The 17921-nt window shown below is 34.1% G+C and overlaps 1 protein-coding gene across 1 annotated transcript; it reads right to left on the minus strand.

Moving 5' to 3' along the window:
- Nucleotides 1-7970: 7970 nt before the first annotated feature.
- LOC108456569 (NAC domain-containing protein 1-like) lies at nt 7971-10663 on the minus strand. The gene is made up of 3 exons (XM_017755116.2): nt 10369-10663; nt 8937-9214; nt 7971-8480 (listed from the first exon to the last, which is right to left on the minus strand). The coding sequence occupies exons 1-3, from the start codon at nt 10586-10588 to the stop codon at nt 8196-8198; spliced, it is 783 nt and encodes a 260-aa protein (XP_017610605.1). The 5' UTR covers nt 10589-10663; the 3' UTR covers nt 7971-8195.
- Nucleotides 10664-17921: the final 7258 nt, after the last annotated feature.

The raw sequence follows: 17921 nt of genomic DNA on the forward strand, positions 1-17921 counted from the left end.
GTAGTTTAGCAGCCACCTAGGGGCCGTGACAGGCTAGGGGCGTTAATGGTATGGGCCGAGGGTAGAAAGCACCTGATAGAGGTGCTGGTCAGACCGAGACGAGTCAGCCTGCTTTGGTTTACACTGCTCATCACCGAGAGGACAAATGTGCTCTTGACGTCATCACCGGTATGTTCTTTATTTTTGATATACCATATCTTGCTCTGATAGACATAAGATCTACTCATTCCTACTTAGCCTGTTCTGTTTCTGAAAATCTAAGGTTATCGGTTGAGAGCACTATGAGTGAGGTCACAGTACTGAGTCTGTTGGGGCAATCTATTCGGGTTAGTAAACTCAATAAGGATATACCCTTAGGGGTGCAATGAACTATTTTTCTGGCGGATCTGATGGAACTTCCGTTTGGGGAGTTCAACTCAATTCTGGGAATAGACTGGTTGGTCAAGCACCGGGTTAGTTTAAATTGTGTGACTAAGAGGGCCATTTTGAGAATCGAGAAAGATGAAGATGTGGTTATTATCGGAGAGCGTTGGGATTATTTGACGAATGTGATCTCAGCACTGATAGTTGAAAAACTAGTCCAAAAAGGGGTACGAGGCGTATTTGGCTTACGTCAGTACTACTGCTTCTGAGAACTCTTCAGTTGGGGATATTAGAATTGTGAGAGATTTTTCGAATATTTTTCCTGAAGAGCTACAGGGATTGCCTCCAAACCAAGAGGTTGAATTTGTGATCGAGCTTCTTCTAGGTACAGCTCTGATATCTATCGCCCCCTATCGAATGACACCGAAGGAGCTTATGGAGCTTAAGGTTCAATTATAGGATTTGTTCAACCGTGGCTTTATTCGTCCCAATGTGTCTCCGTGGGGAGTACCGGTATTGTTTGTTAAAAAGAAGCATGAGACCATGAAGATATGCATAGATTATCGACAGTTGATCAAGTTGACTATTAAGAATAAGTATCCACTTCCAAAGATCAACGACTTATTTGAATAGTTTCAAAGGGCTTCTGTGTTCTCTAAGATCGATCACCATTCTGGGTATCATCAGTTGAGGGTCAAAGAGGTTGATGTACATAAGACTACATTTAAGACTCGGTATAGACATTATAAGTTTCTAGTTATGCCTTTTGGATTGTCGAATGCACCGACTGCATTCATGAATATGATGAATCGAGTGTTTCAGCCCTATTTGGATCAGCTCATTGTAGTTTTCATTGAAGACATTTTAGTATACTCTGAGACTGAAGACGAACATGATGAGCATCTTAGAGTAGTGCTTCAAATTCTGCATGAGAAACAGCTTCAAGCTAAGCTAAGCAAGTGTGAATTTTGGTTACGTGAAGTAACTTTTTGGGGGTATGTGGTTTCTGTTGAGGGGATTTGAGTTGATCTTAGGAAGGTTAAGACTGTACTGGATTGAAAACAGCTTAAGAATGTGTCTGAGATTCACAGTTTTCTATATCTGGCAGGTTATTATCGGTGGTTTGTGGAAGGTTTCTCATTGATTACAGCGCCATTAACTAAGCTGCTACGTAAGGGTATTCCGTTTGTCTAGACTGATGTACAGCTGGAAAGCTTCTAGAAGCTCAAGACTATTCTGATTGAGGCTCCTGTTCTGATACAGTCTGAACCTAAAAAGGAGTTTGTGATTTATAGTGACGCGTCAAATGTGGGTTTAGGTTGTGTTCTGATGCAGGATAGTAAGGTTGTGGCATATGCGTCTCGTTAGCTCAAGACGCATGAGGCAATATATCCGACGCATAATTTGGAATTGGCTGCCGTAGTTTTTTATTTAAAAACTAGAGGCACTATCTGTACGGTGAGAGGTGTATTATTTATACTGATCACAAAAGCCTCAAGTACCTCCTCACTCAGAAGGAGTTGAATCTTAGACAGCTTTGATAGATTGAGTTGCTCAAGGATTATGACAGTATGATTGGGTATCATCCTAGTAAGGCCAATGTGGTGGCCGACGCTCTTAGTCGTAGGGCGATGTCTGATTTGAGGGTGATGTTTGCACGCTTTAGTCTATTTGATTATAGGAGTCTGTTGGTCGAGTTGCAAGTTAAGCTAGCTTGGATTGAGCAAATTTGAGATAAGCAGTTGGGGGATAAGTCTTTGAGTTTATGGTTTTGTCAGGTTAAGAGTGGCAACACTTCAGATTTTGGACTAAATAATGATAGGATACTTTGTTTCTGTGGTCGGATTTATGTATCGAACAATGTGGATCTGAGGCAGTTGATCCTGAGGGAGGCGCATAGTTTCCCTTATGCTATGCATCTCGATGGTAATAAGATGTATCGTGACCTTTGTGAGTTATACTGGTGGCCAGGTTTGAACCATAAGGTTACTGAGTTTGTGGCTCGATGTCTGACGTACCAGCAAGTTAAAGCTGAGCACTAGTTACCTTCAGGTTTATTGCAGCCAGTCAAGATTCCTTTATGGAAATGGGAATGAGTGACTATAGACTTCGTTAGTGGGTTGCCCTTGACACCCGCTAAGAAGGATTCTGTTTGGGTCATCGTGGATCGATTGACCAAATCTCTCACTTCATTCTGGTTCAAACTAATTATTCTCTGCAGAGGTTGGCGAAGCTCTACATTTTTGAGATAGTGAAACTGCATGGGGTACCGATCTTAATCATTTCTGATAGGGATCCTTACTTCATGGCTCGGTTTTGAAAAAAGTTACATGAGGTTCTAGGTTTGAGATTGGACTTCAATACTGCGTTCCATCCTCAGACTGATGTTGAGAAGTTGAGAAGTTACATGAAGATTATCTGTCATTAGCCGAGGTTGCCTACAATAACAGTTTCCAATCAAGTATTCAAATGGCACCTTACAAGACTCTGCATGGTTGTAAGTGCCGTACTCCTTTGTGTTGGAAAGAGTTAGGTGAACATCGAGTTTTGGGTCCTGAGTTGGTTTTTGAGACTGAGGATAAGGTATGACTGATTCAGGATCGTTTGAAGGCGGCTTCTGACAGAAAAAAGTTTTCTACAGATTTAAAAAGGCGTGAGATTGAGTACTCTGTGGGGTCTTTTATGTTTCTTAAGGTTTCTCCGTGGAAGAAAGTTCTGAGATTCGGTCAGAAGGGCAAGCTAAGCCCTAGGTTTATTGGGCCGTATTGAATTCTAAAACGTGTGGGACCAGTTACCTATTAGTTGGAGTTACCCTCTAAACTGGACCGTATTCATGATGTGTTCCATGTCTCGATGTTGAGGCGATATCGATCTGATCCATCTTACATTATCTCTGTTGAGAAGATCGAGGTTAGACCGAACTTAACTTTTGAGGAAGAGCAGGTTCAGATCCTAGATCGAGATGTTAAGGTTCTGCGGAAAAAGTCCATTCCTCTAGTGAAGGTGCTGTGATAGAATCATATCACTGAGGTGGCTACGTGGGAGCCTGAAAACTAGATGCGTCAGCAGTATCCTCATCTGTTCGGATTAGGAAAATTTCGAGGTCGAAATTTCTTTTAAAGGGGTAGAGTTGTAACACTCCAAAATTTCTTATTTCTGTTTCTGGATAATTTTGACACAAATATCTGTCTACTTTAATGGTTAAGTGTTTTGGGTGTGTGTAGGAGGTTCCATGTTCAAACCTTATCTTGGGTGAATTTTTGTCTTTTTCTGAGTATAGCTTTAACCTTTCTCAAAAGGTTTAAGTTTAATTGTTTGTAGGTATTTAATAGAATGGGCCTGCTGGTCTAGAGGTTAAGATGTGTGTTGGAGGTCTAGAGTTCGAATCCTTGCTTGAGCATAGGTGTTATTTTTGTACGGTAATGGACAAGAATTTAGGCTGAGTGGGGATTCTGGAGTAGTTGTAGGTTAGTGGGATTAGGGGGAGTAAATTTAGGGATTGTGGAGATAGTTAAGGGATTTAGTGTATCATTAGTTTTATTTTTTTAAAAGAATTCGGTTTGCTTTCCCTAATTTTTGATGTATTTTTCCTCCTATCCCCTTTTTCTAAATTTTGACTATTTGAAATCTTTTTTTTTTATTTCTTCCTCTAATTTGTCTTCTTTCGGTCCAACGTTGGCTGCGTTCGGTTGGTAAGTTGGTAAGTAAGAGGGTTGTGCCTTCTTTGAAGGGGGAAAGTTTTTTTTTGTTCGTTTGAGAAGTTTTTAACTCCCCGTTAATGTCGAATTTTTAATTTGGCAGTAGTGAATCGTGGAAGTCGTGGCCCTCCTCTTACGGATTCGTAGATAGGGATTACTCGGAATTGAGAGGTAAGTGATGAGTAGTCGATATATCTCATTTGGTTTCGTAGTTACGGTTTAATTGCATGTTAAATATGAATTTGGGCTTTGGATTATCAATTGTTAGGTTTTGAAGTGCTCAGGATTACGTTTGCTATGAAATCGTATCAGGTGTATACCCGACACGCAGAAATCGCGCTGTCGGTAAAAGCCAAAAAAAACCACTATCATCACCATACAGACCTGTGGTCACCTGTGTGGTAGGCTGTGTACGACAACACGGCTGTGTGAATGAAAAAAGCTAGGCCGTACGTAGGACACAGCCGTGTGATGTCCGGGGTGTGGCCATATGCCACACTGACATGTGGGCCCACATGGGTAGGCCACACGGACATGTGGGCCCATTATACTGAGATTTTTCGTAGGGTCGCACGGGTCGTCTTAATTTACTGTGGACCTACCGTAAGGTCGGTAAAGGCTTACTAAAACCTAAACCTTTGTGTTCTGTTAGACTGGTGTATTGTTTTGAGCATGCCTATATTTGTTATCTGTTATCCGTTTGTAAAAGCATGATTTATTATTTAAATCTATATGCATGCTTGTTAATGTGATTAGAGTGGGATGATTGATTATTGGAAGAAGTATTCTGAAAGGCTTTCATGACTATTATCTGGCAGCTCAGCTGCAATATTACTGATATGTGCCGCATTCGGTATGACTTGGTGTGTAAGGCTGGGTAGGTGTTTTAAACCCCATATGGTGTGTAGGGATGGTCGAAAATGGTGTATAGAGGCTGGTAGGTAGGATACTGATTTCTGTTACTGTATGCATTTTATATCTGAGACGGGCTAAGGTCCTAATTTATATCTGTATCTGAATCTGTAATGGGTTTAGGCCCCAGATTGCATTTGACTGATAACTCTTTTTTGACTGTATGCATGTCTTCTGTGGGGATTACACACTGAGTTTAGGTAAACTCACCCCTTTCTATCTTATCTGTATAGGTAATCCCCAAACTTAGACGGACCGGTGTGGCGGAGGACTCAACGGTGACCACATGTCTATTGAACTACTTTAATTTCATTTACGGTTTTTTTTGGGTATTTTTGTTTTAATTTTGGACTTTTGGACTGTTTGTCTTTATTTTGAATTTTAACTGTGTTCATGGACTTTTAAACTGCAAAACTCAACAAAAACTCGGTTTAATTAAAAATAATGTTTTTCCTAAACGCGAACGGTTTCCTTTAAATATCACTGTTTTAAAAGCTTCTGCTACAAAATATGTTTTTAAACAAATCAAATTAACGAGAAAATAATTTTGAAATTGACGAGAGATAAATAGAAGTTAATAAACAAAAACGGTTTTAACTCGATAAGCTTGATTTCAAAACCCATTCCATGTGACATTGCTAGATTCGGCCATAACGTCTAGGCCGGGTATGGGGTGTTACATTTAGTATTAGCTAAACATTAGACAACCAATGAGCAAGATTTGCTTCTATTTTGTTTTGTGTGCAAAAAACCATGTGAGGACAATTATACAAAGTACATTAATGTAAATGTAATCAAAGAATTTGTTTTATTAATCAATTAGTTTGAAAAAATTACAAGTGTATATTGACGAAAATACTACACTTAGGGCACTAGATCTAACGTCACCTTCCTTCGAAACCCAAATCTGAAAGATCATAATCTTAAAGAACAGTACGGAAAGCCTCCACATAGTGTTCATTCCTCAATCGGCCTTCCTATTTCTCATGGGAAAGGGGAATCTCATTAAAATCTCCCATCACAAACCAATGAGTATGATCCCCATCCGAAAGACTTAGTAGCAACTCCCAAAACAGCGATCAGTTAAATTTTTTTGGCTGACCATAGAACCTCATGAATCTCTAGGAGTGACCATCAGGATCATATTTAATCAAAGCATCAATATGATTTCCTGAAAAGGAACGCAGAGTAACAAGACATCATTCTCTCTAACAAAGTGAAATTCCTCTTCTAATACCAACACTGCTAACTTTCAAACCGTGGACATATCCCCAACTTCGTCAAACTTTCTCCATCTGTGAATTTTGTAGTTTTGCTTACATCAGAAAAACTATAATGGGGTTTTGTCTTCCTCAATATGTGCCGAATGTGTTGAAATGCCTAGGATTCCCAGAACCCCGGACATTCTAACTAAGGATTTTCATGGTGACTAGTTGCCCTGCAAGAAAGGGCTAGTCGATGAATCAAAAGCTTGAACAGTATCATGCTCAGTCAAGGTTATTGTTGAATCTGGTAGCATAGAAACCGAAGAAAATCGTGAAGTACGCAATCGTTTTTTTCCCTTCTCCAATCTCTATGAGAAAATCTTCCACAGTTGTCAGAGCAGTAACAACCCTAAGCTCTCCAAACGACTTATCTCCTGCCACCGTCCCATCCATATTTATCCCCAGAATTGCACCTGCCCAGTCATGAATACCTATATCTCAAAAAAAGCCCTAAATTTTTGCTTGACCAATCAAACCCTCATGTGCCTTAAAGTTGTCTCTTTTTTCAGGCCATGTGACATCTCCCTTATTTTTTAGCGAAAAACTAGTTGCCACCATTGACTATTTCGACAAAGCCTTTAATGACATATCCACTCAAAAGAGATCTTCTTCTTCCTATGAAACATGAATATAAAAGTTTGAAGTAATTACAAATTTCTATGTAATACTGAAAATATTGATAGGGTAAAAGTTATTTACACTATTTATCATGTGTATGTGATAAAGATAAATAATAGATGGAAATAATTATAACTATTGGTGCATACTTTCCCATTATGAGAGCAAATACTAGGTATATTGGTGGGCATATATATATTTGCAATTTTTTGTATAAAATATATACATGCAAAAGTTATTTTATAAATATATTATTGAATACTTTTAATAGTATAATTCAGTTAACATACAATAATTTTAAATAAATGTATGATAATATAATTGGAGATGAGTATTAGAAATTGATTAGAAATAGAATAAGATAGAACTATTCATGGGTTGGACCCCTAAAAAGTGAGAGAGTCTGAGTAAAAAATAAGAAACAAGAAGGCCTTAAGTAAGTGTTTTTGGCTGGATCGACCCAAATTTATAAAAAAATTTATTGTTTTGTTGCAATTTCACTATTATGTTGTTAGTATTTTATTGTTATTATTTGAATATTATATAAATATTATTTTATTGTTAATTTTGCTACTATTTGAGTATTTGCTGATAAAAATTATTTTCAATTTATTAAGAAATATTTATTTTAATGTTTTTAGTGTTTTTAAGTATTGTATTTTTTTATTTTTATATAAAAATAAAATAAAAAATTTAATATAGGTTGGACTAGATATTCGACTTTAACATCTATAATTCAAACTGAACCGGGTTTAGTATTTATAATCCAAGTTAGATTTGATAAAAAAGTTAAGCCTATTTGGGTTGGGGTGGAATAGGGTGTTGGGAGAAAGAGTGAAAGAAAAAAAAAAACACGTGGTTTGTTTCCTTGAGCGATTTTCCACGTTATGGCGTACATTTAGGAAGGGGACATTTCCAAGTCAAAATGAAGGAAATTAATTGAAGTAACCAAGTAAAGGATTAATAAACAGTGGGATCAATTTTCGTCCTGTATCAAGCTAAACAACAAATAACCAAGTATACAAAACAACAAATATACAAAGCAAACACACTTAAATGATCAAAGAATATTCTCTTTTTAAGACCTTTTTGGTCCAAGTCGTACAGTTGGGGAGTTGCCTCCGTATTCATGGAGTTGAGGTATTCAACCTAAAAACAAATCCTATTCATAGATGGAGTCAATCAGTTGGGGTGTGTAAAGGACAATTGTCCAGTTCTATAATTTATGGGGAAACACATTATATGCATACGTTATCCATCTAAACGATTCAAACCTAAATGTTTATAAGCAAACATTGATAATGAAACAAAAATAAATATTCAATTGAAATGTTTGTCGTCATGATGTGGTTTTTTTATCAGGACTGTCCATTCTACCTTGTTCCACCATCGCCATTGGCATTAAGCTCGGATCATAATAATCACAAAAATTATCGTCCAGCAACAAGGAAGGATTATGGTCAAACATCAGATATTCACAATAAAGATTATCATCCATTTCTCCAAATTCATCACTTCCATACTCAAAACTCACGATTCCTTGTGAATTATCTGATATTAAAGCTGAATTTTTCGATGATTTATCACTCTTTTTATAAATTTTGCATAATATCCAATCATCTAACTGCAAAACAAAAACAAATTCGAGTGATTAGTTTGAGGTATAAAAAAACCATAATAATATCTGTTGAGTGGAAGGCATTATTTGAGTCCATATTGAACTTTCAATGGTGAATGTATTGTGTTTGGAGTGTCTATGCTCGGAGTTGTATCTTTACTTCGGGGGGAGCTCAACAGTATTCAAGGAGTTTGGTGGGAATGCCTGATCCAATAAGAAATGTTTTTAGCATTTTTGGCCTTGGTAGGGTTCCAACCTATGCTCTTATATGGCATTGTTGGGTTCAAACCCCAATAAAGCCAAATGTTGATGCTTAGGTGTTTCCTAAATTCCGTAAACCTCTTTTTAGAGTACGGGAAACAAAATCCAAAGCATATTCGAGCATAGACATCCCAAGCATAATATTTCTAAAGGTACAATATTATCTAATCATAATTAAAAGTTTCGAGTTAAAACGGATACCCGCATTTCATCTTGAGAAAGCTTAGCGGGAGGATCTTTGAGTCTAAATTCATGCATCATCCAATCTGTTTTTTCACCTTTAGGGGGCTTTCCTTTGTAGAAAACCAAAGCCTTTCTATATCCAATTTCATGGCTTTCAGATTTAAGGATCTTATCAGCTCCGGTGGCTTTCCAGTATCCATCACCCGCTGCTCGGTTCGGTCTCAATCCGTTTCGGTATTTTTTATCTCTTGGTGTAAAAAAATACCATTCTTCTTCTCCATATGATTCATACTTTTCTATATCAATCAATATTACAACTTACATTAAACAAGGACAAAGCCAGAAATTTGTTTTTGAAGTCAGATATGAATCATAAATTATTATAATTTTACTATTATACAACATATAATTTCATGAAAAGTTAAAGGGCTAAATAACAAATCTACCATTTTGGGACCATATATACCCTTTCTTAGCTATATATATATATGAACTAAAATAGGAAAACAATTGAAGAAAAACTATATTTTTTTAATCTGCCCATGCCAATAGGAAATACACACATGCATTGAATACACATTCAGCTACAAATCTCACTATTACCACATACATTTCAACCACTTAGTTTGAAATATGAATATAAAAGTTCAAAGTAATTACAAATTTCTATCTAATACAAAAATATTAGTAGAGCATAAGTTAATTACATTATTTATCATGAGTATGTGACAAAAATAATTATAATTATTGGTACATGTTAGTACAAATTAAAGTATACAAAATCAAAATCTTATAATACAAGTAACACTAAACATATTTTAGATGGGAATTCTAAATCGTTTACTTTAGTTATTTTCTAGGTTATGATGTAATTTTCTTTTAGCCAAAAAATCAAGATCTCTCACTTCATGGAGATATTTTTAAGTTAAAATAAAGAAAAATTTGGAGAAAAATTAATTTAGCTAACTAAATCTCTCTTAAACTAAGAAATTAAAAATCTTGAAGCTTGTAAATTAACAATGATGCTTTTGCCCTAATAATTTGGTATCCAAATTTTAAATCCTGTTTCATGAGTTCTTGTAATTCTATCATGGAGTGTGTAAAATTAACAATAATTTACTGTGTTTCCACACAAAAATAATCTTTTTCCATATTTAAAGAAAAAAACAAAATAACATTTAACAATTTTGAATCTCATGAACAAAAATAAATCGAAATTACAATTGATATATCAATTAAAAAATGGAATTGTAAAAAGAAAGAAAATTAATCAAAATAAAACTAATCGAAGCCTAAAAGTTCGAAGTAATTAACATGGTGTTTATATTCATTAGGGTTTATAACGCAGAAAAAAAGAAGCAGCAAAATTCAATAGAACTGATTAACATACTACATTAAGCATCTTCAATATACTTAAATGAAAGTAGAAAAAGGGATTATTAAATCATACCTATAAGCTGCTGTGGATTGTACTGGTACAATTCGACATCCCTGATTCTATTGGGAGGTAATCGTAAATTCAGTAGCTTGGGCTTCAAGTAAAAAAGGACGAGTTCGTCGTCGCGTGGCTTGAACCGATAACCCGCCGGAAATGAGTTCAACAGCTCTTCATCATCTTCCTCATGGTTGTTAATATTTTCCATTGTACCCAATCCGAAATTATTCGACATTTTTACAGAACTCGATTTCTTCAAAAGAATTCAGTGCTATTGAAAGGAAGATGATAATATATATGAGAAAGAGTCCAACTCACACTAAAATTACAGCTCCTTTTTATCTTTTTTAGTGAAAGTTTATCTAATTATTTCAACGGAAAAAGTGAAATATTTAATTATGATTCGGGCCATATTATTTTGTATAGGATTATTAAGGTAAAAATTACTATAAAGGTCCCTGTACTTTGCACTTTCTACCTAAAAATGATAAATTAGTCCTTGTACAATAGGTAAAAGAGCAAATTGTCTTATTTTTTATTAAAAATAGGGATAAATCTCAAAATTATACATGAACTTTAATTTAATGTGCAATTGTATACATGAACTTTAATTTAATGCAATTATACACGTAAAATTCTAATTGTGATTCAATTGTATACTAGAAGATTTAATTTTGATTTAATCATACACATTTAAATAAAAATACATCAATTTTTTTATATTGGATAAATATAATTATTTATGCATGCAAAATATAAACATAAAATGATGTTATATAAAAATTGTGTTAATAATTTACAAGAATTGGAACAAATCAAAATTTCATGTACAAAATTGCACAAAATCAAAGCTCATGTATACAATTGCACATTAAATCATAGTTCATGTATAGTTTTGGGATTTATCCCTTAAAAATTGATAGTGACATTTAGTATGCTACGTGTACCTCATGTTAATGTACAATGATTAGTTTTTAATAGCAAAAATGGATGGAAATTTTAAACAAAAATGACCAATTTGATCTTTGATCTAATGTATAGGGACTATTTGCCCATTTTTTTAGTAGATAGGGAAAAGTACATTTCGGCTCCTAGTACAAGGTCTTTTATGATACTTTTACAAGATTATTTACTTATTCACTTCCAATTATAAAGTTTTTTTGGGTAAAAGTATCATAGAAACCTTATACTAGGAGTCAATTTGTTGCGTTTTGGCCTCTTTACTTAAAACATGGATAAACTAGTTATTTTATGTTAGATCGAATAGTAAACTAGTCATTTCTGTTAAAATATTCATCTATTTCTATTGTTAAAAATTGACGGGGTTAACAAAATAACCACACAGTTACTTGTGGCATATCACATGTTCTTTATTTTGATGTACAGGGCCTAGATTTTAATAGTAGAAATTGATGAAATTTTTAATAAAAGGACCAATTTACTCTTTGATCTAACATATAAGGACTCATTTACCTATTTTTTGAGTAGAGGGGCAAACTGTTATTCAATTCTTAATATAAGAGCTTCTATGATATTTTTACCTAATTTTTTGTTATTTGTTTCTGAAATGAAAATTTATAGTACAAAACAATACCCTAATTAAATCAAAGACGAAAATTAAACGTTAGAACTCGGGCTTTTGTTAGGAAAGGTACCAGTTATGTAAAAAGTTTAAGTTGTTTTCGACAAAAATGATCTTTTAGATTTTACAAATAGGATTGATATTTTATATAGGATCTAGCATGGGGCAATATTTTTTAATGTTATCTATAACTGTATTTGGTAGGTAAAAGTATTATAAAGTTTCTTGTATTAAGAGTTAGATTGTATTTTCCTTGTACATCAGATCAAATAGAAAATTAGTCCTTTCTGTTAAAAATTTCATCCATTTCTACTGTTAAAAACTAGCATGGCTAAGACAAAATAACTAGATAATTACATGTGGTGTGTCATGTGCACTTCATGATGACGTACATGGATTAGTTTTTAATAGTAAATTAAAATGAAAGAATTTTTTAATAGAATGACCAATTTACTCTTTTACTTAACGTAGAATGATCAATTTACTTATTTTTTAATATATAAGATAAAATATAATTCGATTCTTAATATAATGGCCTCTATAATACTTTTACCGTATTTAATAATAATATAGAAATTATATGCGATATTAACACCTTTATAAGTGAATAATAATAGTTAAGGTTTTTCTTGTCACTCCAAATATTAGAATTCAAACTATATTTTTATAATTACCCCTTAATTTATTAAATAAAGTAAATAATTCTATGCGGTAATGATCCTAGATTATCGATAATGATCACAATCACATCACCTCGTTCAGAGAGAATCAATTTGAAAGGTGGTCTAAATTAGTTTTAAGTTACATATCAAAATGGTGACTTTGATTTACTTCATATTACATTTTAATTATTTACGTTTATAATATTACGTTTTAGTCACTTATATTAACGTGTAGTAATATTTTAGTCACTGAGCCGTTAATTGTCGTTAACGGTGCAATAATAAGCTGACGTGGCACGTTAAATCATCATTTCAAACAAAAATTTTAGGTTAAATTATACAATTGATCCCTATATATATATATTTTTTTGTTTTGAGCAATTTAATTTTTTCTTTTATGTTCTTTTAACTTTCTTTTTTTTTCATTCTTTTCTATTTCTCCTTCTGTTTTCCTCCATTCTCTATCTCTTTTAAAGTAGTTTTTCTATGTTTTTCATTTGTTAAAACTAGTCCCTATACTTTTATTATTTGTTATTTCTTTATTTTCCTTTCTTTCTTCCCCTTTAGTTTTAACAAATGATAAATATAGAAAAACTACGTTAAAAGAAATGGAGAACAGAGGGAGAAGCAAAAGAGAATGGAAAATAAAGGGGAAAAATAAAAGTTAAAAGAACATAAAAGAAAAAAAATTAAATTACTCAAAATGAAAAAATATGGAGACCAATTGTATAATTTAACCCAAAATTTTTGTTTGAAATGATGATTTAACATGCCACTTCATCTTACGGTTACACTATCAATGTCAATTAACGACTCAGTGACTAAAATGTTACCACACATTAACGTAGGTGACTAAAACATAACATTTCAAACATAAGTGACAAAAATATAAGGTGATGTAACAAAAGTGATTATTTTGATAGTTTACTCTTATTTTTAAGACAAATATACTATAAAAATATGTTTCTGAACAATTTTTTTAACAACTTTCCACTTTTAAATTATCTTATGAGAAATAACTTATGTCACCATGAGTTATTATATCTTTTATTGTAATATTTTTACTCGATTCAACAATCGGTGTAATTGAAAAATGTTACAGACGCATTTTATGCATATATAAAATTTCTTTTAACAAAGGATATATTTGCTTACACTATAAAAACCTTTAAAGCAAAATTTTCATTATCTTAATACGTTTACTGCAAGCTTCAATATTACTTTGAATTATTTTTCGTCCATGTAGACATGATCCCTAACAACAGCATCAAAATTTGATAGGTGTCGAATCCGCCAAAAACAATATTATTTTGCCTAAATAGTAAATAAATAGCGGTACAGAGAGTAGGATAAATCCCGCAGAGATTGATATATGTAAAATTGTAGTTCGGTTCAACTAGGTTTCGCGCCTAAGTAGCTATTGTGCCCTTGATGCATGACGATTTGTGCAAAAATTAAAAAAAAAAAGAGAAATGAAATTTGATAAAAGTAAAAAAATGATAAAGATAAATGAAATCGAAATAACAACAAAAATAAGCAGAAACAAAATTTAATTAAATAAACCGATAAGATGGAATTCTAGCTTTAGGCTCAACTTTTGCCCCAGTTTCAAATCAATCATTGATAACAAATTTTCTCCTTCAATCGATAAGCCAGTTATAGTGGTCGAAGACACCTCAAACCACCAACCTTTTTGTGTGTAAATTAATTGCGTGAACACCCAACAACTAACCTTTACTGAATGAACAACCATGAAACACACATTCACAATTTAGCTCTCTTATAGCCTTGCATACTAGAAGGACCCAGCTTGAACCAATGGCCTCAACCACACGGGTCGTTTAGATCCAATTGCTATTTCCCTTAACAGATCCAACCAACTATTTAATTGGACATGCCAATGTGTTTTTCAGTAGACCAAATATGACAGATAATCAATTCGTACTTCCAATTGTGTGCCTATCAATACCGAATCAATGAGATCTTTTTGACTTAATGTCAGTAAAACTTTATGAGAAAACTGTGTCTATACAACTTTATGAGAAAACGGTGTCTATCTCTTGAATTGGAGAAACAACAAATATTGGAATGGAAATTTTTAAGTGTGAGTTTGGATCTCACGACTCCTTTGCAAATTGACTGTCGACCAAAATCTATATCAAACTAATTTATAAAATTAAATAAAAATCAAAGAAAATATGTAACACCCCAAACCCGGCCCAGGCGTTATGGCCGGATCCGACATGCCACATCGAAGCGTTCAAAACATTTTATATTGTTGATCCAGAAAAACTTACTTAGTGTTTTAAAAGATAATTTCATTATAGGTTAAAGTGAATGGAAGCTGTGCACCAGGTAGGAAACCGGAAAAGAGGAGGTGAGTCTATTTGACTACTTAAGTACCAAGCTCCCTTTGGATCCAATCCTAGACATGCACGCCGCCATTGTCACACCTTAACGTCATGTATATTTCTAGGAAACCGATTTGATTAAGTCATTTTTAGGAAAAGTGATTAATTTTGGAAAATACTTTAATTGCGGAAGCTTTGCTTGTTGTCATGTTATTTTGAAATCAATTGTTGTTTTTTTTTTTGAAAATGCGCCCTAAAGCTATCCAATTTCAACAGTTAAAATAAGTAATACCTATCTTAGTAATACATATTAAAACCATCAAAAATAATTAAGCGGCCTTATTACATTTAAAAACCCAAACCTCAACGTAAATAATAGGATGTCCAGTTCACGGAAGAAAACCAAACTTTCGAGCGGGTGGCCACTCGAATTCTCTCACGACTCCAAGCCCACTATGGTTGGGGATTACTGCGTGGATGAAAATAAAAGGGGTGAGTTTGGGGAAACTCGATGTGTAAGGAAAACCCATTCAAAGCCCAAGTCAGCTCAAGCCCATTGGGCCTAAGCCCATTCAGTATCAGTGGTATCTGGGCGAGCCCTTTCAGATTACAATAAACTAGGCCTTAGCCCTTATTGAGATAACGGTATGGCCCATAGGCCCATTTCAAAATACATGCAACATCGGTAAACATATGCAAGCCCATTTGGGGAGACTACTCAACCCACCAACCACTATACTCCACCCGTACCAGCTATACACTCCATGTGGGAATAGCTCAACCCACCCACCCAACACTCCACGATTCTTGACCTTCTTCGCTCGATTAACGATAAATTGAGGCAAAGCCTCCGATCGTGGACAAGCCACTTCGAGACTTTCTCCGTCAATATCCCAATCCCATGCATCAGATAATAACAACATGGCATGCAGTAAATAACAACAGTCAAACATGCATTTAGGTCAATTTAACCCTAGGGATATTTCGGTAATTTATCTACTACGGGTAAAATTGTAAATTTTCCACTTTTAAAGGTATTTCAGTAATTTATCTATTTTAGGGTTTTTTAATGCATATTCCTACTTTTCACGTACTAACAGAATCACGTACTGAGGGTTCTTACCGAATTGAGCCCGTTGGCCCATCATTCCAATTTTGGCCCATTAAGCCCAAAAATATCGAGGGCACAGAAATCATGCACTTTGCAATCCAAATTTTACAGCTTACCAAAAACATTAATCGATTTACCTCACGAGCATTCGCACACTCGCAAATCTACAAAATACTGGTTTTCGACATTTCGGCTTTTCAACTTTTGCCGATCCAGACTAAGAAAGAGGGTGTTAGTTACACACCTGTTTGCGACTATATGCTGACGAGATCCACACACGAACCGCCTACAATTGGATTACTAACACGTTAATCTAACTATTCAAATACAAACTACGTATTAACCCCTTACAATATTCGGCCAACCACACCTACAGATCATAGTAAGCTTATAAGAAATCAATAAGCAACTTATTAACAAATTTTTGTCAATGTTCACCACATAATCATAATTTCACTGCAAGCTGTCTTCCTAAGCAACAGTCACTAAATCATTTATAACTGGAGCTACGAAACTCCAAATCAAGTGCCATTAATTTTCCCTGAAAATAGACTCATATATCTTATATCCATAAAATTTTCAGAATTTTTGGTTTGGCCAATCAATACCAGATTTTTCTCAAAGTTTCGCATGTTTCACTGTTTGACTAATCTGACCACTCTTCATTACGAATCAAATTTCTCATTGTACAGAATTCAAAATATGTTCTCGTTTATTTCATTTGAAACTAGACTCAACAAGCTTTAATTACATAATTTATTCAGCTTCTAATTTATCTCCCACAATTTATGGTGATTTTCCAAAGTCACGTTACTGCTGCTGTCCCAAGCAGATTTATTACCAAATCACTCTTTCACACATAACTTGCATGCTTGTTATTTAAACATGTATATCACCAATCAATCATCACATATCTATGATTTTACTTAAGTATAATCTCCATTTCATCATTTTAAAGCACAACATGTTAGCTGATTTTTCCCTTTAACATCTAAGGCACATGCATGCTCATTTGTTTGGCTCAACTTCACCTATCTTCCATTTTTCATCAAAAGAACATGAAACAACAACGATTTCCTTCATTTTAATTCATGACTAAATGCTCACAACACAACTAAAAATCAAAATATACTTCAAGAGTTAAGGTAGAATCAAGAAGAACTCATGAACCTCAAAATAGAAGCAAGGTACCAAGAACTTACCTTCAATTTTCCTCCTCCTAATGACCGAATACTCAAGAGCTTTCTCCTCTCCTTTCTCTTCTCTAACTTTCAGCTATGATGAACAAAGATGGACAAAACTTTGTTCTTTTCACCCCTTTTTCTTTTAATAAAACTTCATATTTCATCCATTTAATTCTTTAATACAAAAGACATGAAATTCTTATCATGAAACATTTACCTAACCCATTATCATGAAACATTTACCTAACCCATTATCATGGAACATTTACCTAACCTATTATCAATTTGTATCAATTTGTACCATAAATTATGGATATCAAGTGCACATTTTGTCTACAACAACATGATGGCTGGCCACTTCATGTAAAATGGGAGGTTTGCCATGCAAATCCTCCTATTTTGCACTCCTATTTATTTGGCCACTTCAATTTAGCCTATAGCATTTTCAAACATTTTCACATAGGTTCTATTTCATAATTTCACCCCCTTTTTGTTATGGAACAAAATTTAACTAAAATTACCGGGTTCTATCTTAAGCTTGGGCCTTCTAGAGGCCCACTAACATAATTAAACCTATGCCAACATTCACAGAATTCCCGAAAATTGGGGCGTTACAAAATATGAAAAGGATAAATTTTATTTAAAGAAAAGAAAAAAGAAAAAAAGAAAACAACAATG

Source organism: Gossypium arboreum, chromosome 9, assembly GCF_025698485.1.
Source record: "Gossypium arboreum isolate Shixiya-1 chromosome 9, ASM2569848v2, whole genome shotgun sequence".
Lineage (NCBI taxonomy): Eukaryota > Viridiplantae > Streptophyta > Magnoliopsida > Malvales > Malvaceae > Gossypium > Gossypium arboreum.